Here is a 26205-nt window from a genome sequence, read left to right as displayed (position 1 = left end):
AAGAGGCAATCCAGAAACAGTATAGTAGAATGGCTGAGGTAATGTCAGTAGTAGCACTGACCCCGAAATCACGCAGAATGAAACCCGGACAGATGCATCATTCCAGGGTTTAGATGTAGAGTTCAATGACTACGGGTGTACCGTCTTCTCCAGCTCATCGAGTAGCTCCACCGTCTCAGCGGGGCTTGCAATCCAGGCAGTTGTGGAAGCAAGGCGGGCCTAATTAGAAAAGATGTTAGTCTGACCAGCAGCTAAAAAGAGATAATTTTCCCACCTTAAAGTCATTGGCTCCAGCCGACAAGAACTGATCGCCAACATGCAGTGTTTTAGCTGGATCGATTCCACCAAAGTATCGCTGACAGGCGCGCACACCCCATGATTTGTCACCAATATCCACGAAAACATCATTTCCACCATTGAAAGCACAAAACGGCAATCGTGCCCCAACAGCCGAACGCTGCACTGTGTTCTGCACAACCAGAACAGTCTCTTCCAACTGCTCACGACTGATTCGAACCCCGTTTACTGGGTAAACACCAACCGCCCGATCCTTACGAAGAATAGCAGCAGGTAGATTGAGATTCTCTGCACAAGCGCGTAGAGCCGACTCGGCAATATCAAGAAGCTCGGTAATATCATCATCACTCCAAGACTGCATCTCGTCCAGCAACCATTCGCGCCGCGGCACGTAGACGAGTCTGGCGTCCGAGGTTGGGTCGAAGCGGAATAAGAAATTACTCTCGCCACCCATGACAATCAGTCCTTGTTTCTGATCGGGAGTGAGAGTAGTTGAGTTGTGCATCGCATCGAGCAGACCCTGAAGACGCTCGTAATACTTCGGGGCGTCAGTGTATCCGGCCGCTGTGACGATGCCGACCTTACGATCCTGTTCGAGGAGTCGTAGGATCCGGGGGATGACGGGGTTGTCAGATGTGAGACAGGCGCCGTCATCATAAAGTGTTACATCTCCATCGAAGGTGACTAGGTTCACGTCGCTAGAGCGAACAAGACCTATCACCTGGGCGGAGTTCAAGATCAGTCTGATATCGTTGAATGAAGGGGCCACGAAGCGTCGGCGGCTGATGAATCGTTGCTGGTCTTGGTATTTGAATGCATCTTCTAGATACAGCTTTGTGAAAAATGTGCCGATGGATGGCACGAGGAGGTTCAGTTTCGATTTGCCGGGGGCATTGCGTTCGTGGTGTTGGACTTCAGATAGTGATTAGGGACCATTTCCCTTAATTTTTTTTCTTGATTTCTATTAATGCCACTTACTGTGATCGAACATCAAATTCTCTACATCACGCATAATCTCTGCATAGCGATGGTGGGTGTCGGCCGCGACGGTCTTGAGTACCTCACCGTTTTCCTTGTAAATTGCGGTGGGCTGGGAATGCAGGACAAATGGGACGGCCAGTAGACCCTACAAGGATTAGAAGCCTCCAATATGACATGACCGGGCGACGTACTTTGATCCATTCGATCTGCACATTGTTAGGCAGATTCTTTTACTCTTTAGATATGTAATAATGACTTACTAGTTGATCCCGACGATGGGTCTATACTGTGGAGTTAGTGAGGGGTAGAGAGAGACACGAGTTCTGGAGGTCGCCGTACCTTGAGGGCATCTAGGAGATGTTAGCAGGGGTATATTAAATGAGATCAAAAGAGGCGTAGATGACGTACACTCTACTCTGTATCGCGTTGTCATGATTCGATGAATTGGGGGAAGAAAGAAGGTGCCTTACCCAGGTGTTGATCGGAGCTCGGGGATCTGCTTAGCTGATGCACGTCCCCCCTTTTATTCGGTGACTCACGCGGAGCTCGGAGTGATACACCAAGAGTCATAAGCAGCCAATCTCGGAGTTGACGATTATTCTATTGGTCAATTTAAGCTAATTCATCATGGCTGAAAATCTAGTTGGGCCTTATCCTCGTACCGAATGACTGCACCTAGACCCCTGCTCGTAACGCCTTCGATCACTATTGGTCCCCCCCCAAAGTGCCTCAAACACGAAATAATGTGGCCTAAACAAGGCATCGATAATTCGAAAGCCTTTTGCGATGACTCCGAATCCCGAAACAAGCCTCTCAACACTGCCACGATGTTTGGCCAAGTCAGACGTGGGCGGCAGAAAAGCTTGATTGGAAATGGTACCAAAGAATGTAGACAACGAGAAGTATAAGTATTTGCGATGGCGACCACATTTTTTATGTTCAGAAACAACAACATCATTGAATATCAAAAGATTCACCCAGTGGAAAAACCAACAGCAAATTCAAAACATCCATCAAAAGCATGCTCGCTGTATCTACTACACAGTCCACTCCAGCAACCATGAACCAGTCTGAACAATACGATGCTCCACCAACATATTCCCCATCATCGGAAAACAATTCCTTCCTCGATGAAAAAACTGAAAACCCCATGATCCTCCCGCCTGCACAAAACGAGCCTGGGCTGGCAGTTGCATCTGCCCTCAGCCGAGGCCTGCAAGTACCATCTAGATCCGGAGCCTGCACATCCGGCTTCGAGTATCCAGACGAACTAGCTCATTACGACATCTCCAAAGAGCACTGGGAACAGTTCACACAAGTAATCTGCGACGAGGCCAAGCTTTCACGTCGCCAATGGACCACCGTGGTTGGCAAAGGCCTGGGCATAATGGCAGTGGGCGGGGTGATGGTCGGCATTCTGGGCGCAATCCCTGCGATCTTCGTTGCCCGTCTCACGAAAAATAGAAAAGAACAACGAAATCTGATCGCGTCACTGGCTGGAGATCGTGATGGACAGCTTTCTCGTCATATCGCGCATTGGAACGAGACGGTCTTTCGGCCTAGGGGTGTTTTGATTCGGGTCGATTTGCCTGATGAATATTTGAATGATGTTGGAAAGATGGATATTCGTACAGGTGGTGGGACGGCATGGTCTCCTAAAAAGACGGTGTCTCTGGATGAGACTGCGCTCAAGGTGGCGCTCAAGGCGAGAATTGTGATTATTCCTTTGGATGAGTCGATAGTAACGAAGGATTCCGCAAGTTCGGAGCATCGTGATTGATGGGGAAGGAAGTTGGGGAAAAAAGGATATGGATGTCTATTAATGTATTTTCAGCGATGGTAGTAAACGGTCATGAACAGGTTATTATAATTCAAAGGGGTTCATTCATCATGATAATATCATTATTTAAAAAGAAGCCCTTCCTCGTAAACTAGCTAGTGGACATGGGAAATATCCAAATCATAATATAAAAAAAGATAGTAGGCCATGTTGACATTCAAACGTGGCCTTCTCTATCCTGCCGCTCAACATGTTGAGCTGTTCCGTGCGTCTGCACCGCCATCTCCATCTTCTCATCAATAACTTGGTCACGCTCATCGGCATCCCGGTTACCATACCGACCAATCTTGTACCATGGCAACGCAAAGAGACGATCCATACTCTCCAGCGAGCGGCCAGCCGTCTCGGGAATACTGAACCAGACCCAGACACCACCGATAATAGTAATGGCAGCGAAGCACCAGAAGGTACCCTTGGGGTCAATTCCACCCTTTGCGACGGGGAGAAGCATATTGGGAACTGCGCGCGCATTACCATACTGGTTGGCAAAGTGGAGAGTCATAGCCATAGAAGTGCAAAGAGCACGAATGCGGAGCGGGAAGAGCTCTGCAGTCAGAAGATATTGCATCGAGTTCCACCCAAGAGCCCATCCAAATCCAGAGACGTAGATCATTGCAATGGCTCCCTCGCTAGCAGCCTTCTTGCTATCTGGTACAGTGTAGCTGTCGTCAACGCCCATCAGGGGGACGGAGGTCAGGAAGCCGGCGATGTAGATCATGGCAATTCCTTGCAGGGTGATACCAAGAAGGAGAGCGCGCTTGCGTCCAATGACATCGACTAAGAAGAGAGCACAGAGAATTGCGGCAACCAATTTAACGATTCCGAACACGGCTGTAACCAGTAGAGACTCGTTGTTGCCTGTAACTCCGAGCAATTTGAACAAATCAGGGGCGTAGACAGTGATACTGCCGGCACCGGACCACTGTGAAAGGAGTTGGGCCATGAATGTGAGGTAGACTCGGTAGAGGTTTGATGGGACCAGGAAGGTTTCCTTGATGATGCCCATCGGGCCAGCTCCCATTGTAGCTTCCATCTCAGCTGCGTGTGTCGTTTGAATAGTGGAAATCTCCCGGACAACATATTCATCGTCGGTTGGTAGGCCGCGGATTTTGGAGAGATTGGAGATAGCCTTTTCGAGCTGGCCACACTTGACTAGGTATCTGGGTGATTCGTACTGAAGGAAGGAGAGGAGGAAGATGATCCCGGCAAACATAATATGCAGACTGGTGGGGACGAGCTATTTTCGAGTTAGTATTGGTAATATAAGTGGTTCGGGGTGGATTACACATACCCATCGGTTGTGAGTGGTGTCGCCGAGATTGAGCTCGCAGCCATAGTTGGCGAAATATGCAAGCACAATGCCCAAATAGACAAAGCCTGTGAAGACACAGGTACAGAGACCACGGATAGAAGCGGGGGCCTTTTGCTTTTGTTAGTTTATGTTTGAATATGACTTGGATCACGACCAACTCACGATTTCAGCAAGATATACAGGGGCAACGACGACTGTCTGGCCCACACCGAGTCCAGCAATAAAGCGACCAGCATAGACAGCACCCAGACTACCACTGTTACCCATGAAGATCGCCATTCCCAAGATCCATAGGACGCAAAGTTGGCGAGTTGCCCAGATACGACCGATGCGATCACAAACTAAGAAAGCACTGTAGAAGAACAAATACTGGGTTAGCGACGAGGGGTTCGATATGAGATTCGATCTAATAGAGCTCCAGGTAAAACTTACAAAAGAGCTCCTCCAACAGATCCAATCTGGACCATTGCGGTGACATTTCCTTTGATGTTGGTCTGTTCCACCTCGCTGTACGTATCATACTTGATATAATGTTGAAAGTCTTTAGAATTGAAGGCGCCTGAGATCAAACCCTCATCGACACCTCGGGCAGCGCCCATCAGGCCAAATGAGATGACCGCAAACCATAATCGCCAGTTGAAGACCTCCTTAGGCTCGCCTAGGTCTTTAAGGCGGAAGATATTGACTGGTTTCTTTGCTCCGCCGGCCATGGTGGGCAACACTCAAGTATATGATTGAATGCGGGGGTAATGTTCAAGGCGAAGCCGGGGTAGTAGAAGAAGACAAAGAAAGGGCAAATGGGAGCCAGAGCAAGTGGTCTTTTATAGGTATGGGATCCTCGTCCAGGGACATGCGGGGAAAAATCTGGGGGCGAGGGAGGGAGGGACCGGAAATTCCAACCCGAGAAAATCGTGTCACCGATTCATGAAATCCCTGTAGTCAAAATGAGCTGTGGATCGGTGAGACACCGCACACATGATACACCTGGTACACCGGGACAGGTTTAGGCTAAGACACCGGGAACAGTGCCAAGAGAGCTTGCGTCTCGAGGACCAATCCCGCTCAACTCTCATTCGATCAAGTTGCCGTCTTTGGCTTTTCGGGACTTTTTGATAGGGAATGGACCGAGTTTCCGATATTCACCACATGGTCACCAATTTGGAATTAAATATGCAGCCTTACATGAGCACTGCATGGTCACTGCATCTCACATTTCTCTTTTGTGTCATCTCTTCATTCTCAGCCGTTCTTGACATTCTACTCCGTACGAAAATACTGGAGTACGTGAAATTTCTTGGAAGACATCATTTCCCCCATAAAACCTTAACAATAAGTTTCGGACAACGTCCGAAAAAAAATGTGGAAAATGCGTGTGTGCGTGCCGCATGTGGCTTACAAGGATGGGGTTCCACTGGGGGAGATGTTAGCTTCTTTGATCGCGGGGGCAAAAACTGGAGAAAGACCCCATATATGACTGATATGAAGCCGCTGATTGGTCCCCAGACCAACGCAACTCTCCGCTCTCTGGAAAGGGAAGGCGTACCATTGCTTGGCGTGGGGTGCGCTTGGACAAGCCGATCACTTGGGCTCTACGGAGTATTTCCCATGTGCTTGGGGAAAAGACCATGCCGACAATGTCGGCAAATTTTAAGTCTCGGCGAGGTACCGGCTTCTGTAATTTCCTGGCGACAAGGTTCATTATTAATCTTTGCCAACCCCCGATCCTAGGAAGTAAGACTCATCTCTAGGACGTTTAGTCCGTTCTTCGGCGTTTATTATCGTAATATCACCCTGATCCTTGCAGGGTGCATCACTTGATATCAGGAGCACGTTTCGAAGTCACTTCTTTCGTGGCTATAAAATGTGGTATTTGAGCCGAATCATGGTGAGACCTAGAGAGTGATGTCCAAAGCATACGCAGTAGTTTATCGCAGAATTCTACATATTCCTATCACAGCTATACGCGTATAAAGTCAATAGAGCTCTGGGATGACCCATGTCTTTGCCCGAGAATCGGAGGTTTAGAAAGGTAATACGAATCAATTGAATGTTCGAGACCAAAGGCTAGTGTACCATGGTGCGGAGTAGTTAGTCCATGAGATTGGAAAATGAGATACAAGACAAAAGTGATTGGTTGAGCTACGCCGAGCGAGCATCGCTATGGTCGCCAGCGGAACCCAGGATTGCGCCAGTCCAGATCCTGAATTTGTTGCTGGGAAAGCCCAGCCAAGGCACCGTGGACATCGACTCGCGCACGGCGCCGATTGTCCCATTTGATATAAGCCCATAGGCCGGCGCCAAGAAGGAGAGTGGTGCTCGAAGTTGCCAAGTTGAGCCCATTACCAATCGGATAGTTGGGTCCATCAAAAGGCAAGAATGACCAGGTGCTGATGAGCCCACCAATATTTCCGAACATCACTGTCGTCCCAATAGCCGATGATCTTGCGGTGTCGGAGATGACATTCGCCGATGCGTTTGCAGTACACAGGGCGCCAAAGGCGAAGGCCCCACAGGCGATAATAAAGGTGGCCCCATATCGGACCATGCTGTCTTCGGTAGCCAAGAACATTATATAACCTGGATAAATCCCGATGATTAGTTTGGAACAAGCTATACCTTGCAACCCTTATATTTTGGGAGGCTGCTCAAGGAGTTGAGACTTACCAGTCATCATTAACGGCGCGCTGATAATGAAGAAAATGAGGCGATGGTCGAATCGCCAACTGAGGTAGGGGAATAGCACGGTGAAAAATGCGCCGACAACATAAGGAGGCACAGTGTGCAGCTGTTGAGAGACCACGCTGGCATTGGGATAGATGGTTTTGACAATTGTGGGCGCAAAGAATCCAAGACCCTGAACGGTAATGTTGTTCAACATGAAGATTATACCGGTTACGAGCGTCACTGGGCTGAAGATACCACGGAGTGTCTTGGTTACATCAAGCTTGTCAAGGACCTCCGTGACGCCAACACGTTCCGATTTGACGCGGGCAATGGCTAGATCCTTCTCCTCCTGGGAGAGCCATCTGGCTGTCGCAGGTCGGTCTGTCAACGTCAAGAATGCGATGAGAGCAATTCCAATCGTGATGATCCCTTCAATTGCGAAGATCATACGCCAGCTGTGAAGAGAACCGACGTGATCGAGCATGAGAATGCCCGAGGCTAGAAGGCCACCGAACGCTCCAGCGAGGGGAGCCATGACGATATACAACGACAGGCGGAAGGCAAGTTCGCTTCGTCGATACCAACGAGAGAGATAATACGCAATTCCAGGCATGAGTCCGGCCTCAAACGCGCTAGGGAATTGTCAGCGTTGTTGAGTTTGCAAAGTCTAGGACACATACCCCAAAAGGAAGCGGACGCCAGATGCAGTTGACATATCATGGACAAAAGCCGTGGCGACCGAACAGATGCCGAATCCCAATGTGATTGCTGGAAGCCACCATCCAGGCCCGACCCATTTACATACGAGATTACTGGGGATCTCAAAAATAATATATGCGACAAAGAATATCGAGAGCACGGCGTTGTAATCATAGCCTACAAGACCAAGATCCTTGTCGAAGCCGGCCAATTTAGCGTTACCTATGTCAAGAAAGAAGGGGTTAGTACTAGAACTGGAAATAGAAATTCGGGAAGGATAGGGGTGGCTTGTCACATACCAACATTGGCTCGATCGATGAAACAAAAGAGGTACATAACTGCGACTGTTGGGACAATATAAAGGTCAATTTTGAGTCGCAATCGTGATTCGGCGGCCTTGTCAAATTCAACCAGGGGCTGGCCATGTTCATCTGTCGCGAGTTGACCCCTTTCCGCTGCTTCATGGGTGACTTCCCCCATAATATGCTCTTTATGGTCTGAAATGACCTTTTCATCACCGATGGGCGTGGTGCCTCTTTCGGTGTCGGTCATGTTGGAGTGCCGGACAGTACGTTGAGCTCTGAAGGGATAAGGGGGCGGTCTGGGGGTTTCAGATAACAGGGATCAAGGAAGACCTCGAGAGCATAGCCCAGGCGGGACCAGGTATTTTATAGCTCAATTAGAAGCCCGATCGGAAGATCTCAACGGTAAATCTGGGGTTGTGGGGGATCACGGATTTAGTCCCGAACTGATGTCCGGCTTTTCCAGCAGCTGAAATCTCAATCTGCCGTTGCCAAGGAAAGCTCACTTGGTCTGACACTGTCAATAGAGTCAAAAATGCCTTAGCATTCGGAGCTAATAGTGGGAGAGCCAAGTAATTATTATAGAGGTCCAATCATAATAATTCTTGACAAGCCTAGGTGTCGGACCTCTAAAGTTTAGACGACGATTGCCACTTGGGTTTCCCCAGAAGATTTCCCCAGACTTGTGGATCTCCCCGACCTGGCTCTTTGGTCCTGTGGGGATCTCCACAATTTACATACAACATAGGTACCTACAGCCTGGGCACTGTGGGTGCAAGAAATGCCGACACCCTCATCCGACTATGTCTGGGCGTCATGACGACCAACCACAACCGCAGAATCTGTCAGGCCTTCGTGATTCTCCAAGACGCCAAGTCTTCCAAGAAACACGGGTTACAACAGCATGGGCAACATAAGTGAAATCAGCCGATCGGAAGTTATCCCGAAATTGACCCGAAAATGTTTTCATCGGATCAGTTGAAACTATTGTCAGCAGTGTACACAGCAGTCCGACGTAGTAAATGACGCATGACGTCTTGACTTGAAACGAGCGTCAAGAGATGTCGGATTGGTCTGTATTGTAAATGTAGGGGTCCAATCAGTGGTATTCAACTCTCTGTATTTCTGTATCGGCTCTTGGTACAATTTATATGGAGCCATGATTACATAACATTAATTACAAAAATGTGTAGGATTAATAAATCCCCCCGGTATGCCGGTCGTCATGCTCCGACACACCCCCTCAGCTATCCCAGTATGGGATTGCTGGACTTGTTAGATCGGCATATTGATCTCCATGGTTTAATTGACTAGGCCATTAGATAGCCTATGTCCACCATCCTGAGCATCCTTAGGAAGCTCTCATGCTTCTGGCGAGATAGCATCTTTGTGAGTCCATCTGCGACCATGCTCGCCGTCGGCACCCATCGCACCATTATGCGTCCTTCTCTAACCTCTTGCCGAAGCCAATGATGATGAATATCGACATTCCGAAGCTTCGTTTCGAAGGCAGTGTCCTCACTAGTAAGTAGGCTGATCGTTCTCTCGTTGTCGCAGTCGATCGTCATATTGTAGGAGGGTTCAAAACCGAGGCTTTTTAGTAGTCGACGCCACCATTGAAGTTGCTTCCCTGTCTCTGATAGGCCTAGCAGCTCTGCTTCAGTGGTTGACGTTGTCACGGTGGGTTGCTTGCTCGCTTTCCAGTCAACTGGTCCACCATAAGCTTGACAGATGTAGCCTACAGAGCTCTTTCGATCTGGGTGATCTCCGTATGAAGCATCGCTTGCGAACTGTATGGAATCGATTCCAGTGCTTACTGCGTCTGCACTATATTCAATAGCTAGGTTCCGGGTAGTATATAGGTAACTGATGACCCGGTCAGCTGCTTAGTGGTGCTGGGGCCCTGGATTCGTCAAGAACTGAGCTAGTCGAGCGGTAGCCTTTGCAGCATCTGGCCTAGTGATAGTGGTGGCATAGCCTGCGGATCCAACCTTCTTTTGATAGAGAAGGATCTCCTTCGGGGTAGCTACGCCTTGGTAAGGCGTCAATTCGTCAACTGGTAGTGGCGTATAGACAGGTAGTCGATCTGTCAAATTATAGCGGGTAGCAATGCTTGTTATATAGCTATCTTAACATAGCCAGAGCTTCTTCTGCTTCCTATCGCGAATGATTCGGATATTAAGAAACCATAATACTTCTCCATGATCTGTCAGCTCCCAGTAGGCTTCTAGATCTCGCTCCAATTGCATAGCTCTTGCCTTAGCATTTGCATAGCTAGCAATTAAGATATCATCCACATAGAAGAAGACTATTAGCCCTTCTCCGACGAAGACACAAGGGTCTTCTGGTGCTTATTACAGACCTAGTTTTCGGAGTACACTAGCTGCTTCTTGTTGCCAAAGACGTAGCGAGATCCGTAAGCCGTACAATGCTCGACGAAGCTTCCAGCATTTACCTAGGGACTGGAACCCTTCTGGCATCTGCGTATACGTCGGTTTCTCTTAGCTTAGCTTACTATTCAGAAATGCAGTGACAGCATCTCGCTAACGGAGGTCTAGGTCAAAGGCAGCGACTAGTGTAAAGATCATTCTTGCTGTTCTTACTACTAGCGTAGCAGCTCTCTTTTCTTCATAGGTAATCATCTCAAGATCCCCACGAACACAGATTCGAGCCTTCGATTTCAAAAGGTAACCGTCCTAGTCGAATTTGTATACAAAAACCCATAGTAAGGGAAGGATTTGTATCCCTCGATCCTTTAGCTTTTCAATAACTTCGAATATCTCTTTTTCAGATAGAGAGTGGATCTCTTTCTTCATTACTGCGAGAAAACCTTGCTGAAAAGGATGATTTATAACATCCTTCCAGTACTTAGGTGGTGGTAGGAGATCATCTCGATAGCGGCGAGCGTTTGGTTTCTCGGCGTATAGACCAGCTGCAAATGCATATAGTAGAGCCGGTAGCTCTTCTTCGTCAATACCCTATACTATAGTGGTTGCATATGCAAAATCGTCATCTTGTTTTGCTTTACGTATTCGACGTCCACTTAGTATATTGCTAGCATCTATATTGCTGGAGATCTCTCTGCTTAGTGCTAGCAGTTCTGCCTGGAGCTGTCTTTCTAGCTCATTTTCCACCTCTCTATTGGGTTCTTCATTAGGTTCTCCATTGGCTTCTTCATTGGCTTCTTCATAGGCTTCTTCATAGGCCTAATCTTCACTGAGCAGTTGATCATCTAGATCATACATATCCACCCCCTAATCAGGGCCAGTTTCCACCCCTTGCTGTAAGCCAGTTTCTTCATTTGGTAGGGTTAATGGTAATAGATCTTAATCCTTCTGTATGTCCTAGATCTCACCGGCTTCTTTTCTGACCGAGGTCAGAAGTATAGGTGGTAGGCTTATTGGGGTAGGCATTAATGCCTACCTGCTCACCCCCTAAAGTAGGGTAATCTCTCAGTAGTCAACCTCACTTAGCTAAATATCTTATGAAGTATCTGGTAGAGTATCTGGTAGAGCATCTAAAAGAGCATCTAGAAGAGTATCTAGTAGAGCATCTAGAAGAGCATCTGGTAGAGCATCGTCGGTTTCATCTTATCGGTTTTGATGCTCACTTTCCGGCGTACTAGTTGCTTCCTGGCTAGCGATCTGATAGTTAATGATTTGCGCCACTTCGTCGGGCGTAATCTCTTCTGGCTCTCTTACTAATAGTAGTGGAATAGGCTGAGATTTCTTATAGTCCGGCGAGTATTTACGTGCTTCATCAATGACTGCATCTCGTATATACCTCACTTTCCCACTGTGTGGAAACCAGATTTTATAGATATTAGATGCCAAGTATCCGACTAGGAAGCCGACCTCTGCTCTTGGATTCATCTTATCTGACTGAACCTACTTCTCAATACGACAGTACGCCAAGCTTCCATATAATCTAACATTTGCTAGATTGATCTTTGGGGCTGTTGGAGCAAATTCTCTTCTTACTTCTTCCCATAGTATTAACCACTTATTCTCAGAAGCAATGTATATAGGGGTGCGATTCAATAACCACACTACAGCGCTTACGAATTCAGGCCATAGGTCTTTCGGAAGCTTACCTTCAAGAGAGAGCATACGCATACGGGTAATAATCATCCCGCCAGATCTCTCGGCATACCCATTCATCTCTGAGTGGCCGGGTGGAGTATAATATATCAAGATACCATCGCTTATCAAACTATGCTCCGCTGTTTTGCCTGCTGCAGCTTCATTGTTATAGTGAAATGCCTTAATAGGTAGATTCCACTGATTCCTTACTAGCTATACGAACTAGTTGATCGCCAGCTGGCATTCAGGCTTCACTTCATGTGTCATTATCCAATGGAATCGTACTCCTTCCATATAGAAATAAGATATCCATCGGTGTCTATTATATGCTAGCGGCAGTTGTATAAGATCAAAGTGGATCCTTCCAAATCGTCCAAAAGTACGTCCTACTGGCCGGCGAGAGATCTATTTTAGTACTCTCCCAATATGACAGGTTTAGCATAATGAAGCTTCTTCTTGCTCTGCTTCCTGGAGGACTATACCATCTACCATAGTAGCAAGCTTAGCTACGGCACGGGGCTCAATATAAGCAAGTCTTCGGTGCCAGACGTCGGGGGATGCCTCTGATTTCTGCGGCTTTACTAACGTTCTTAATACTCTTAGTACCGGTACTAGTGAGCTTACGCTTACAGCATATGCTTGTTGCGGTAGAACCTCTCCTGGTTCATCGAAAATCCAGAGGTTAAACTGGTCCCATAGATGTACATTAACAACAGGTAGATCCTTTAGATCTCGGATACAGTTTGTACGTTAACACCAGGTGCCCCCCTTCTTCTTTAGCATCGCGTACGACACTAGATTTGTATGGAAGCTAGGCGAGTAGAGAGCATCACTCAATATGATTTCCATTCTCCCTTTCTGTGGATGCTTGCCGACTAGTCGAACTTTGCCTCTCCCTAGCACCTACGTAGTACTGTCACCAGTTGTCAAATCTATGACTTCCGGCGTAAAATCAATAAACAGTACTCTGTTATTGCATACATATAAACTGGACCCAGTGTCAAGAATCCATCGATTGCGGAGAGAGAGCTCGCCAGTCTTTACAGCTGAGAGTACATACTTACCAATCTGTATAGCTTCACTTAGTAGCTTGCCTTGGTGCTTGCCCTAGGGCTTGCCCTGAGGCTTGCTCTGAGGCCTACTCTGAGGCCTGCCCTGTTACTTACTCTGGTAGGTAGTAGCGAAGCTAACGTGGTTTGCAGATTCATAATACTTTGATTTAGCTTCATTGACAGCTTTGTCGACCCATTGCTTCCACCCTAGATCATTTGCTAGCTTCTTTCTAGCTCTCTCTAGCTTCCCTTCGTCTAGGGTATATCCTTCTGGGCGTATAGCTTCATTTATGAGCCAGCAGTTGGCCACCTTGTGGTATAGATGACCATTGCCATATAGACATTTTCTCTTCTCGAATGGAAGCTTCTCTTACTTCGCTTCCGGCTTTGCTTCTCGATGACCTTGCCAGGTTGAAAAAGCACTTTTTGGAGCATTAGTTGAGGTCACAGTTTTGACGCCTATCTCCCGATTCATTGCACGGAATGATTCAAGAAGATCTCGAGTGTCATATTTCTTCTTATCCATAACAATCTCTTAGTATTTTCCTTACCACCAGATTGGCAGTACCTCTTTAACTGCATATAGGAAGTCTCGATTGGAATCTACATCGCTAATACCGAGGCTAATAGCTTGCTCTCTTAGTGAATTCCACTTTTGAAGCCACTGCTCAATATCACCGGTTGGTTTCTGCATAGCAAAGACCTTCCAATTCATACGGATTTCTTCTTCGTACGCCGTTAACCGAGCAAATCTAGTCTTTAGGTATACAAGCCTCTCATACGGAGTACGATATGTGATCAGAGCAAGGTGATGCATTGGGTCGAGGTAGGTAAGGATATACTCGTTGACATCACTTAGTCCTTTTGCTTACTTCTCCCACTTCGTGTACTTCATTTTATACACGTCCATTCGATCTCGCCAAATCCTTCGATCCTTATCATCGCCGTCCTCTGGGTATTCCGGTTCCACCGGTTCTTAGAGAGGTATAGATCTTATTGCTTGGGATTCGGTTGTCGTCGGGGGATCTGGGTTGCAAAGGTCCCATACGTTCTTTTGCATGGCATATAGCTGCACTTTTGCAAACCAAGTGAGCCACTGCGGCGAGTCCTTCAGTTTTTCGCCCTTCATGGCGGAGAGAATTGATGCTGCCTCCATTGCTGGATTCAGGGGTAGCTGGGAATAGCTTCACAATTGCTAATTCAGGGGTAGCTAGGAGGTTTCAAGGGGTAGAAAGCAGGCTTCTAGTAGTGTACTAGATACTATATCTCAAATAGTAATGCTTTCTTCGATGCGAACCGGGCTCATAACTGTCGGATTGGTCTGTATTGTAAATGTAGGGGTCCAATCAGTGGTATTCAACTCTCTGTATTTCTGTATCGGCTCTTGGTACAATTTATATGGAGCCATGATTACATAACATTAATTACAAAAATGTGTAGGATTAATAAATCCCCCGGTATGCCGGTCGTCATGCTCCGACAAGAGATTGGTGCCTTGTTTATAAGGCGCAAATATGTTAAAAACCCCAACTAACTAACTATAGTTAATAGTGGGAATTCCAAAATGATTGTCTTTAAAAGATGGCTCCAGACATCGTTTCAACTTATCAGTGAGGAAGAATAGATTTGATCTTTGATGTACGCAGCCATGGAATATATAGGATGCAATGTTCGGGGCGATGTGATGACACATTACCCACGTGACTCGGATATAGACGGATAATTTTCTCGGATTAAACGGATGAACTGCACTGACAGGAGTTCTGAGATTGATACGTATTTATCCATGTCTGAAGTGTCGGATAAAGCTCAACCGGGTTGGCGAATCCCTCGTGCATGCCAGGAATGTCGCAAACGTAAAATTAAATGCAATGGCCTGACCCCGTGAGATCCTCCAGTCTACGTTTGGATAGTGAATTCATTGGACTAATATAACATCAGGTGTAAAACTTGCCAATTGCGCAATACACCCTGTATATACAGAGACTACATTCGCCATCGGCGAAAGAAGCATGAGCATGATGAAGTCGACGAGAGGAATTCAACTCGTCAGGGCTCTCCGAGCGGAGTCCCGCCATCGGGGCAGCGCACAGCCTCCGTGATGAATGACTTCCCAAATAGTGTGTCTGCAACACATACGGCATCGCCCTCATGTCGGATGCAGCTATACTATGGCCCCACCTCTCATTTCTCTCTCATGCAGCATATCTACCGAGATCTCGTCTCCAATCCTACCTCCCACCCCGAACCCTCTGGCGGGGTTGAGGAAGCTGGAGCTGGCCTGGACTTGTTTAGCTTCCGTCGCATTTTTTCGGAACCCCAGACTTTCATGAGAGTAACAAGTCTCCTGGTAAAGGAGATCTATCTATGGTGTTCCTACCGTACGACCTGGCTAGGCTTTTTCTGTCGCGATTTTTATCCAGCCTTTATCATCTGATACCACTTCGCCCCAAGATATATTATGAGCAATGCCTGGACCGACTCTACAATTCTTCGCCCGCCGACCATCTAGATATTTTCACCCATGCGATCATTCTCCTTGCCATGGCAAGCGCTTCACTCGGCACGAAACATTTTGCCTGGGGTGATGTGCTGTTCGAACGTGTCAAAACTTCGTTGGCCGCGTTTGATGACGTGGTGAATCTTCAGACTATCCAAATTTCGTTGCTCATGATAAGTCCTTATCTTCTTACTTTGTTGTATGCAGACTGACATAGATTTTACGCCAATTACCAAAACGAGCAAGGTCGGCCCAACTCAACGTTCTTGCATTTGGGTTCTGCTGCTCGCAAAGCCTTATCAGCAGGTCTTCATAAGGATGTTCCACATGATGTTGATCAAACCCCGGAAAACATTGAAGAACGACGGGTAACCTTCTGGTCTCTTTACATCTATGAAACGTACACTACCACTCTCAGTCTGATCTTCGATAAACTCACTAACATCATATATATAGCTGGTTCTGCTTTCATGTGGGACGTCCTAACTCCATCTCCCTTAAAGATGCTGCAATCGAGTATCCGCAGGATCCATTTATTCGGTTGTTGGTGCAGCTTTGCAAAAGCATTACTCGATCGGTTAATGAGATATACGGCCAGCGGCATGAGTCTCTTTTGCACATGTGGAGAGTCGCTCGATCTATTGCGAACGATATACGTGGTAATGAAGCACATTTACAACAAGCTTTGGGCCTTGGGCTTGATGACAGCATCCAGGCGGGATCACTTGGGGTTCGACAAATTATCTTCATCACCCGTAAGTCACAGTTAAGTCATTGCCTAACCCCACTCTAATCAGAGCTAGTATATCATCATACCCTGCTCCTCACGTTCCGCCCATTCTTGATATTTCGCGGCCACTGGCAGCGCGAGAGGAATATCGCGCTCAACCAGTCTACCACCAATGTCCCAAATCGCCCCAGAGAAACGCCTTCTTGGCTGAACGAGGCCTGCAATCATGCCATAACTGCCGCCCAAAGAACAATCCATCACTTATGTGAAGCTTCAAGAGTCAATAATCTTGTTCTGGTAAATATACCACATGTTGTCATGAAAGGCATCCACTAACCATCTCACAGGAATTGCGATACCATGGGTATTTTTTTGGCAATTCTGTATTTACTCTTATTTACGAGTTCATTCACAACCCAAGTGTTGCGCCTCTCTATCTGCCTTGGGTTTATGCTTCGTTGCAAACATTGTCAACCATGCGAGCTGGGGACCCGATCGCAAGCTCAATTTCAGCCATGCAGACCGTGCTTCGCAACATCAATCCATCATACGAATGGGTACCTCCATTAGCAACAATTGGGAATGACTTTGCGTCCCCAGGAGGGGTATCCGTACAGCAAGGCCTCACTCCCGACCGCAGCCATCAATCACAGCTCAACAACCCTGCAATTCCTCAGAACCCTTCACTAGAAATGCGGTCTAGCATACCGACATCTCTCTGGAACTTTCCACAGGCGGAAAACCTGGAAAACCCAGAAACTGGAGGCTCTGCGGGCTCCGGTGATGACTTGCTTGATTTCACTCAGTCTGACATGGGCTGGAATTTCGATTTCTCTACCATGGACCTGGACGCGTTCTTTTCGGTTTATCAGTCGAATGATGCTTCGGTTTCTTGATGGGAGCCTTGCACTAACCAATTTTATAATCTATAATACAACTTCTTTATATTGCATCCATTTTTACTTCACCAAGGGGTCGTCTACCGACTTAAATCCGTGAAAGTGGATATATATCCGACAGGTGGATCTCATCGAGGCTCTGGAAGGTACAGAAATAGACCCCTGGCGAATGAACGATCGCTTAGGACCGAGTGGGTCTTTTATATGTCCGTACGTATATTTCCGAGCAACTCATCACTGCAATATCTCGCTAACAGGATATGATTTGCAGCTGTTTTTACCTGTTTGAAGCCATGTCCCTTATCAGTAAGCTCCACCCAGCGATACATACGTGATATGATCTATAAGCCATGACCCACTCCGGCAATATGGATTTAAAAATATGTAGATGCGACAACGTATCTGCAATATAAGAGTTCTGCTGCCCCTCAACCATGGTTTTTGCTTTCCAGCTCTCCGGAACCGGTACCATCACCAGTAGTCATTCTTTTTCGTTCCAGGAATATACGCCTCCGTCATGGAAACTCCATCATCCGGCACAGTAACCCCGGTCGATCTTGAAAGCGGCGACGACCAGATTCGCAAAAGACTGACAGTCACCTTCCGCGATCTGAACGTTCGAGTGACTGCACCAGATGCTGCTTTAGGAAGCACTTTATGGTCAGAGGTCGACCCGCGACAGGTCGGGGCTCTGCTGAAGCGCGGCGACCGTCCAAAAAGGGTAAACATATTTAACCATCAACATGCAGCTATCATATACTAACTTACCTTCTAGACCATCCTCAAAGATGTTGCAGGTCAGGTGAAGCCTGGAGAAATGGTAGGCTCTCATGGCTCAAAAACCCAGAGTATTGTAACTAACCAATATAGCTTCTTGTGCTGGGACGTCCAGGTTCCGGATGCACTTCTCTCCTTCGAGTCCTCTCGAATGATCGGGATAGCTTTGATGAAGTCACCGGCGAAACCAACTACGGAAGCATGGATCACAAGACTGCCAAAGGTTTCCGTCAGCAGATCATGTTCAACAATGAAGGCATGTAATTCTAACATGGGATCTATTGAGGTCAATGCTAACTGCATGATATCAGATGATGTTCACTTCCCAACCCTGACAGTCAACCGTACAATGAAATTTGCTCTTCGAAACAAGGTTCCCAACGAGCGACCAGAGCATCTAAGAAACCGCAAGGACTTCGTCCAGAACCACCGTGATGAGATCCTGGGTTCACTTGGAATTGGACACACGAAGAAGAACTTGGTAGGAAACGAGTACATCCGAGGCGTGTCAGGAGGTGAACGGAAGCGCGTTTCTCTTGCTGAGGTCCTGGCCGGACAAAGTCCAGTCCAAATGTGGGACAATCCCACTCGGGGCTTGGACTCGAAGTCAGCTGTGGAATTTGCTCGAATGCTCCGACGTGAAGCGGACCGAAACGACAAAACAATCATTACAACCACGTACCAAGCTGGCAACGGTATTTATGACCAGTTCGACAAGGTCCTTGTTCTCGCTGAAGGTCGTGTCACTTACTATGGCCTTCGTCGTACTGCAAGAAAATACTTTGAAGACCTTGGATTCGTCTGCCCCAAGGGTGCCAATGTCGCAGACTTTCTTACTTCAGTCACTGTCCTTACCGAACGAACAATCCGACCCGGCTGGGAAGAAAAGGTGCCCAATACACCCGAGGACTTCGAAAACTGCTACAAAAACAGCGTTATCTGTAAAGATCAAATGGACTCTATCGTGGACCCTGAGAAGCTGAGCTACGAAACTGAAGACCTTAAGCTGGCAGTATCTAGCGAAAAGCGCAAACAACATATTCCTCGGAATAGCAGTGTTTATACAGCGAACCTCTGGGATCAGATTGCCGCCTGTGCTCTCCGCCAGTTCCAGGTTATCTGGGGTGATAAGCTCTCGCTATTTGTGAAGGTCGTGTCGGCTTTACTCCAGGCCCTGGTCTGTGGAAGTCTGTTCTATAACTTGCCAGAGGTAATCAAAAAGCCCTCCACCCGAGACGATGTAGGGAGACCAAGCTAACAATTCAAACTACAAGGATTCGAGCTCAATCTTCTTACGCCCTGGTGTTTGTTTTTTCCCGGTTTTATATTTCCTCCTTGAAAGTCTGTCCGAAACAACTGCATCTTTTATGGGCCGGCCAATTCTTTCTCGTCAGAAGCGATTCGGATTTTACCGACCTACAGCCTTTGCCATCGCCAACGCTATCACTGATATCCCAGTTGTAATGTTCCAAGTGACCTGCTTCTCGATTATCCTTTACTTCATGGCTGCTCTTCAAATGGATGCAGGGAAGTTCTTCACCTTTTGGATCATCGTTATTGCGCAGACATTGTGTTTTGTGCAACTATTCCGAGCTGTTGGCGCCGTATGCAAACAGTTTGGAAATGCATCCAAAATATCCGGCTTGCTGTCCACTGTCTTCTTTGTCTACGGAGGTGCGTATTTGAACATAGCCATTGATACGAAGAATTCCAAACAACTAACAGATAACAGGTTATCTTATCCCATTCCACAAGATGCACGTGTGGTTCCGCTGGATCTTTTACCTCAACCCAGGAGCATATGCCTTCGAAGCACTCATGGCCAATGAGTTTGTCGGACGAAAATTCACATGCATAGAACCCGACTATGTTCCATACGGCGCCGGATACTCCAACTCAGTATCTGCCCACCGTGGATGTTCAGTCCTTGGAAGCGACGATAAAGGCATTATTGATGGAGCAAAATACATTGAAGAGCAATATAGTTATTCAGTCCATCACATCTGGAGAAGCTTTGGTATCCTCATTGGATTTTGGATTTTCTTCATCTGCCTGACTTCTTTCGGCCTTGAACTCCGGAACAGCCAAAGTGGATCGTCTGTCCTGCTTTACAAGCGCGGCAGCGAGAAAACTCGTGCAAAGGAAGAGAGTGAGAAGTCACAGTTTCCAAAGCAGGCAGACGCCGCCGCACTTTTGGGCTCAGTCAAGCAATCGACTTTCACATGGAAAGACCTTGACTACCATGTACCTTTCCACGGTGAGAAGAAGCAACTTCTGAACAAGGTGTTTGGATTTGTCCAACCCGGAAACCTGGTTGCCCTCATGGGAGCTTCGGGGGCCGGAAAAACAACATTGTTGGATGTGCTTGCTCAGCGCAAGGATAGCGGAGAAATTTATGGATCAGTCTTGATTGATGGCCGCCCGGTTGGAATCAGTTTCCAGAGAACTACTGGTTACTGCGAACAGATGGATGTGCATCTTGAGACAGCGACGGTCAAGGAAGCGTTGGACTTTTCGGCGGTTCTTCGTCAGCCATCGACGGTTCCACATGAAGAAAAACTTGCCTACGTCGAACATATTATTGACCTCTTGGAGTTGCGTGACATCAGCGAAGCACTTATCGGAGGTATGTTTGCTTGGTTTCGATCCCACTGGACAGCGATACTAATAGCCCACAGTGCCTGGAGCGGGACTTAGCATTGAGCAGCGCAAACGCGTGACCCTGGGCGTTGAGCTCGTTGCCAAGCCTACATTGTTGTTTTTGGATGAACCTACTTCCGGTCTTGATGGGCAAAGTGCGTTCAACATCGTGCGTTTCCTTCGCAAACTGGTCGATGGCGGCCAAGCTGTGTTGGTAAGTTCTCAAAGGATTACAATATTTTAACGTCGTACTAAATTTGTTAGTGTACAATTCATCAACCATCTGCGGTGCTATTCGACGCATTTGACGGTCTTCTCTTGCTAGCCAAGGGCGGAAAAATGACATATTTCGGAGAAAGTGAGTATTTACTCTTTAGATAATTGGTCAAGATTAACCACTAATGATTGGTTTGTGATTACAGCTGGCAAGGACTCGACCAAAATCTTGGACTACTTCGCTCGCAACGGAGCGCCATGCCCCCCGGATGCCAACCCCGCAGAGCACATCATTGATGTTGTTCAAGGAGGAGGTACTACAGACCAAAAGGATTGGGTCGAAATCTGGAGTCAGTCAGAAGAGCGCAAGCAAGCACTCTCCCAACTGGATGCACTCAACGAATCCAGCAAAAACGATTCCGATTATGTTGAAGATACTGCTGACTATGCGACCTCGCACTGGTTCCAATTCAAGACAGTTTCTAAGCGCCTCAGCATTCATATCTGGCGCTCACCAGTACGTTGTTACAACGAGATACAAAATCAATTTGTAAAAGCTTACACTCTCCTAGGACTACATGTGGAACAAGATCATTCTGCATATTTTCGCGGCACTTTTCAGTGGATTCACCTTCTGGAAGATCGGCAACGGCACTTTCGACCTTCAGTTGAGACTCTTTGCGATTTTCAATTTTATCTTCGTCGCGCCCGGCTGTATTAACCAGATGCAGCCGTTCTTCTTGCATAGTCGTGATATCTTTGAGACCCGAGAGAAAAAGGTGAGCAACCCAATGGGATTATATGACATGCAAATATCGCTAAGACCGATTTCTCTATAGTCCAAAACCTATCACTGGAGCGCCTTCATTGGAGCGCAAACTCTGACGGAGCTTCCATACCTTGTCATCTGCGCCACACTTTACTTTGCATGCTGGTACTTCACAGCAGGGCTTCCGATCGAGGCCAGTGTTTCCGGGCATGTCTATCTTCAGATGATTTGTAAGTTACACTAAGTCTTGAAGGTTGATCCAAGTATCTAACATCAAGATAGTCTATGAACTCCTATACACATCCATTGGCCAGGCAATTGCAGCATACGCACCGAACGAATATTTTGCGGCTGTGATGAACCCCGTCTTGATCGGTGCCGGCCTGGTCAGTTTCTGTGGCGTGGTGGTTCCATACTCCCTCATGCAGCCATTCTGGCGATACTGGATGTACTACCTGGACCCCTTCAACTACCTGGTTGGTGGCCTATTTGGCGAAGTGATCTGGGATGTCAAGGTCAAGTGTGCACCATCGGAATTTGTGCAGTTCACCGCACCGTCCGGTCAGACCTGCGGTCAATACATGGCCGATTTCCTCGCCACGCAGACTGGATACCTAGCTGATGGGAACTCGACTGGGACATGTTCATTCTGTCCGTACTCCGAGGGTTCTGATTACGCGAAAACGTTCAATCTTAAAGAGAAATACTATTCGTGGAGGGATGTGAGTATACCTTTGTTTGGTTTGGCCTAGGCTACGATGCTAATTGTTTATTTTTAGACGGGTATCACTGCCCTGTTCTGCATCTCATCATATGCCTTGGTGTTCTTTATGATGAAACTCAGGAGCAAGAAGACGAAGAGTGCCCGTTCAGAATGAGCAATCGTGACCAATCCGACCGTAAGCGCTTGCCTAAGCTAACATTGGCATCATTCATATACATTTCCAACAGCATGGCCCATTTCGTATGCTTCTCTAAAGCATCCCTTTCGGCATTTATTATTTTTGTTTCAGCTGCCATAGACACTATGTTTCTCCAGGATCTCATTAGATAGTTCTCCCTATTTGCTCTCTTTCATAACCTCCTATCCAGTCTATTAATTATATTGTGCTCTGTTTACTTCTACCTGGGTGTTAATATATACTAAACTCTTGGCCATGTAATAATTCAATAGTTCAACTTGACGCAGGGAGTGACCGGGGTGTGATCTACCAATTGAGTTTCTGTTCTTCCGTTTTTGGATTTGGGCCGAGCCGTTGCGATTGAGCCGGACTCCGAGGTCCCCCCGAGGCCCCCCCAGCCCTCCCTTGATCACAGGGAGATCGACAAACACGTGCATGTAGAAAGACTAGATCTGAAAATATAAAAAGATCTAAGCAACCCCTGATTCTACCCTTCGTCAACGCCCTTACACTCTTTGAACATGCGGTTCGACATTCTTGCGCTCTTCCCTCTGGCTGCCAGCGCAGTCAACATCATCTCCTCCAACGATGATGGCTGGGCGGAAGCAAACATTCGCGCTCTATTCGATTCTCTAGGAGCGGCGGATCATTCAGTTGTGGTGTCTGCGCCCGCTGAGAACCAGAGTGGAAAGGGTATGTTGTGCCTTCCCCTATACTTTCCGCTCTTTTACTGACGCGCGTCACTACAGGTTCGAAGGAAGGAGAGCCAACTGTCTTGGATGAGCCATGCGAGTTCAACAGTTGCCCATCTGGCAGCCCGGCGGTTGGATTTAATGCCTCACAGGTCAGTATTGTGTGCCTGGTGTTACCAGAATAGCAGACTAATGGTATAAATAGCCCCGACTAGGTTATGTCAATAGCTACCCGGTGACATCCATTCAATACGGCATCAATACGAGTGGCCCGAAATTCTTCAACGGCGCCCCAGATTTGGCCGTGACAGGTCCCAATGTCGGCAGTAACATTGGCCTCACAGTCTTCATCTCCGGAACCGTGGGCGCAGCCACATACGCTGCTAAGAATGATATCCCTGCTATCGCCTTCTCCGGTGCTAGTGGCTCCTCTACTTCATGGGATAGTTCGCGGCCCCACTACAGTGAGGTCTATGCGGATTTGGCAACCAACTTGACAAATCACGTGGTTGCTGCTGGAAAACCATACCTACCAAAGGATACCTGGCTGAACGTCAACTTTGGAAAGGTTTCAGACGAATGCGCAAGTCCGGCCGATTTCTCGTTCGTCCTTTCCCGCATCCACACCGCAGTTCCACTAGTTAGTGGGGATGATGTGACCACATGTGGGGACGAGGCGAGATTACCAACTGAATTGAAAGTATCGCTAGCGTCTGGATGCTATGCAAGTGTCTCAGTTGGTGTTGCAGACTCGAAGAGGGATGCGTCCGCTGACATACAGGGGGTTGTTTTGAAGAAGCTGGGCAATTTGTTGACTTGTCTACCCTGATTGGTGTAGAAAAACGCGAATGCCAAGGACGGTGCAGATCATCCATGGATGTTCCTGATTATCACCACGTGTTCTATTTGATCATGTTATGTTGCATGAGTGAATATATTAATAATCCCTGCCAGGGGTGCATATAAGAGCCACTACTGTATATTAAAACCTAGACTAGCTTCAATTAAGCAAATTGAGCATAGATAAAGGATTCACAAGCAGAGAAAATGCCTCAGCTTACAAGGAGCTCGTTTCGCATCGGAGAAACACAACGAGACGGCGAATCACCGGGTTTGACGATCGCACGCGTAAAAAGCAATCTAATCTATAATCAGAGTTTCACACCGAACTCTCCTATCATCCACTATACTTCATTGGGACTGAAGACCGTTTCCACCGGGCTTAAATTGGCCAAAGGAAGCGGGTCTAACGACAATGTTCCCAAGGTAGCCAACGGAGCCATGCCGATCGATTCTGATGAATACCACTGCCTATGTTGTATTCCGTACTTCGTTCATCTACAAAATATAAATATCCCGAAGAAATCCCGTTTCTCAATAGAACAAGGTCACCACAACATACACCTAATTTCCATTCCAACATGATTCCTCAGCTAATTGCTGCGCTGACTGCTCTCACGGTGCTGCCCGTGACGGCTAACCCGGTTGAGCTGTCGCGTCGAGGAACAATTGGACACAGCGACCTTGTTGGACTTCCCCAAACCGTTCCAGCCGGTGCTGTTGGCGACCGCTATTTGGCCTACCAGCCCAAGCTGAAGGTTGTCAATGGCTGCGTGCCCTTCCCAGCCGTGGATGTCAACGGGAACACGAAGTAAGTGGGAGAACTGTCTTTGTCAAGGATTTTTAAGACTCTCATATCTAATACCTGTGGTGCAGTGCCGGTCTCAAGCCAACTGGAAGTTCCAATGGTGGATGCAGTTCAAGCACAGGACAAATCTACGGTGAGTTTCTTCGGAAGTTAGTCATTCAATAGACTTGGAACATAGTGACTAACGGCCTTCCTTTGCAATCTACAGTGAGAAGCGGTACTTCCGGAGGCAAGAATGCCTTGATGTATTCTTGGTATTTCCCCAAGGATGAGCCGTCGACTGATCTCGGACATCGCCACGATTGGGAGGGAGTTATTATCTGGCTTTCCGATGCCACAAGTACCGATGCCTCGAACATCGTGGCCGTTTGCCCGTCCGCACATGGTGGCTGGGATTGCAGTACAGACGGCTTCACACTTGATGGCACCTCATCTCTGATCAAGTATGAGTCCGTCTGGCCTGTGAATCATTCTTGCGGCTTAACAACTGCCATCGGTGGCACACAGCCGTTGGTTGCCTGGGAGTCAATGTCAGGTAAGTTGCCCAGCTATATTCCCAAGGTCTAGGAGCTAGCAAGCTAACGTGGAACATTCAGCTGTCGAGCAAAATGCTTTGGATACAACCGACTTTGGATCTGGAAATGTTCCTTTCAACGAGGGCAATTTTGCGAACAACCTCGCAAAGGCAACGTACTGAGTTCATAGTCAGACATCGCCCACTGGACCCCATGAGGCCAAGAAAGAGCCGTTTGAATGGCTTGCTGTCGCCTGCTTAGCATATATTATTTTATTTGTTTAATGCGATCAGACTACTATAATACGCTGATGAGTGTTTAAAATTGATACATCCATCTTTGCACAATATACTGCTGAATTCCTTCCTCCATCTGGCCTGTGGTGCATTGTCGGAGCTCGACAACATGGCTATCATGCCGCGTGCCATCTGGATATCTCTGATGATGTACCCTTGGCCTCACTAGTCAACATGAATTCCCCAAGGTATTTTAGGACCGCGCGGGTATCTCCTACATTCCAAAAACCGAGGATGTAGGACCATGGAACAAGGGAGAACCATGCCGTCAGTACTCGCAAGTCTGAACCTAGTAGCGCCTGTCTTGGAGTAATCAAACGGAACTTTCTAGCAATCCACGAATGCCGAGACAAGACCAAAAAACACATCCTGAGCGCAAGAAGTCCCATCAG

The 26205-nt window shown here is 47.4% G+C and overlaps 9 protein-coding genes across 9 annotated transcripts; 5 read left to right on the top strand and 4 right to left on the bottom strand.

The window, feature by feature from the left end:
* Nucleotides 1–129: 129 nt before the first annotated feature.
* On the bottom strand, nt 130–1711 carry isn1 (IMP 5'-nucleotidase ISN1; the record flags this gene model as incomplete). Its single annotated transcript, XM_056873097.1, has 7 exons — nt 130–219; nt 275–1209; nt 1276–1423; nt 1470–1484; nt 1539–1559; nt 1618–1628; nt 1687–1711. 7 exons carry the CDS (start codon nt 1709–1711, stop codon nt 130–132), a joined length of 1245 nt encoding a protein of 414 aa, XP_056730817.1.
* Nucleotides 1712–2299: 588 nt separating this feature from the next.
* On the top strand, nt 2300–3058 carry N7487_005349 (uncharacterized protein; the record flags this gene model as incomplete). Its single annotated transcript, XM_056873096.1, has 1 exon — nt 2300–3058. The coding sequence occupies one exon, from the start codon at nt 2300–2302 to the stop codon at nt 3056–3058; it is 759 nt and encodes a 252-aa protein (XP_056730816.1).
* Nucleotides 3059–3275: 217 nt separating this feature from the next.
* N7487_005348 (putative MFS quinate transporter) lies at nt 3276–5140 on the bottom strand (the record flags this gene model as incomplete). The annotated part of the gene is made up of 4 exons (XM_056873095.1): nt 3276–4355; nt 4410–4538; nt 4593–4782; nt 4863–5140. The coding sequence occupies 4 exons, from the start codon at nt 5138–5140 to the stop codon at nt 3276–3278; spliced, it is 1677 nt and encodes a 558-aa protein (XP_056730815.1).
* A 1448-nt stretch (nt 5141–6588) lies between these two features.
* On the bottom strand, nt 6589–8345 carry N7487_005347 (putative MFS transporter; the record flags this gene model as incomplete). Its single annotated transcript, XM_056873094.1, has 4 exons — nt 6589–7007; nt 7095–7726; nt 7775–8015; nt 8093–8345. 4 exons carry the CDS (start codon nt 8343–8345, stop codon nt 6589–6591), a joined length of 1545 nt encoding a protein of 514 aa, XP_056730814.1.
* Nucleotides 8346–9405: 1060 nt separating this feature from the next.
* Nucleotides 9406–10344, bottom strand: N7487_005346 (Ty1/Copia family ribonuclease HI; the record flags this gene model as incomplete). The annotated part of the gene is made up of 3 exons (XM_056873093.1): nt 9406–9961; nt 10016–10181; nt 10230–10344. The coding sequence occupies 3 exons, from the start codon at nt 10342–10344 to the stop codon at nt 9406–9408; spliced, it is 837 nt and encodes a 278-aa protein (XP_056730813.1).
* Nucleotides 10345–16935: 6591 nt separating this feature from the next.
* On the top strand, nt 16936–17355 carry N7487_005345 (uncharacterized protein; the record flags this gene model as incomplete). The annotated part of the gene is made up of 1 exon (XM_056873092.1): nt 16936–17355. The coding sequence occupies one exon, from the start codon at nt 16936–16938 to the stop codon at nt 17353–17355; it is 420 nt and encodes a 139-aa protein (XP_056730812.1).
* Nucleotides 17356–17875: 520 nt separating this feature from the next.
* Nucleotides 17876–22638, top strand: N7487_005344 (putative ABC multidrug transporter; the record flags this gene model as incomplete). The annotated part of the gene is made up of 13 exons (XM_056873091.1): nt 17876–18079; nt 18134–18178; nt 18229–18391; nt 18447–19345; nt 19410–19809; nt 19868–20761; nt 20814–20989; nt 21040–21133; nt 21198–21508; nt 21564–21770; nt 21831–21990; nt 22043–22482; nt 22540–22638. 13 exons carry the CDS (start codon nt 17876–17878, stop codon nt 22636–22638), a joined length of 4092 nt encoding a protein of 1363 aa, XP_056730811.1.
* Nucleotides 22639–23183: 545 nt separating this feature from the next.
* On the top strand, nt 23184–24183 carry N7487_005343 (5'/3'-nucleotidase SurE; the record flags this gene model as incomplete). Its single annotated transcript, XM_056873090.1, has 3 exons — nt 23184–23355; nt 23412–23506; nt 23560–24183. The coding sequence occupies 3 exons, from the start codon at nt 23184–23186 to the stop codon at nt 24181–24183; spliced, it is 891 nt and encodes a 296-aa protein (XP_056730810.1).
* A 592-nt stretch (nt 24184–24775) lies between these two features.
* N7487_005342 (NPP1 family protein) lies at nt 24776–25699 on the top strand (the record flags this gene model as incomplete). The annotated part of the gene is made up of 4 exons (XM_056873089.1): nt 24776–25005; nt 25071–25135; nt 25211–25537; nt 25599–25699. The coding sequence occupies 4 exons, from the start codon at nt 24776–24778 to the stop codon at nt 25697–25699; spliced, it is 723 nt and encodes a 240-aa protein (XP_056730809.1).
* Nucleotides 25700–26205: the final 506 nt, after the last annotated feature.

Source organism: Penicillium crustosum, assembly GCF_028827405.1.
Source record: "Penicillium crustosum strain IBT 35664 chromosome Unknown utg000002l_segment0_segment0, whole genome shotgun sequence".
NCBI lineage: Eukaryota > Fungi > Ascomycota > Eurotiomycetes > Eurotiales > Aspergillaceae > Penicillium > Penicillium crustosum.
Note: the sequence above shows the minus strand (reverse complement) of the source record. Positions and strands in the feature narration are given on the sequence as shown.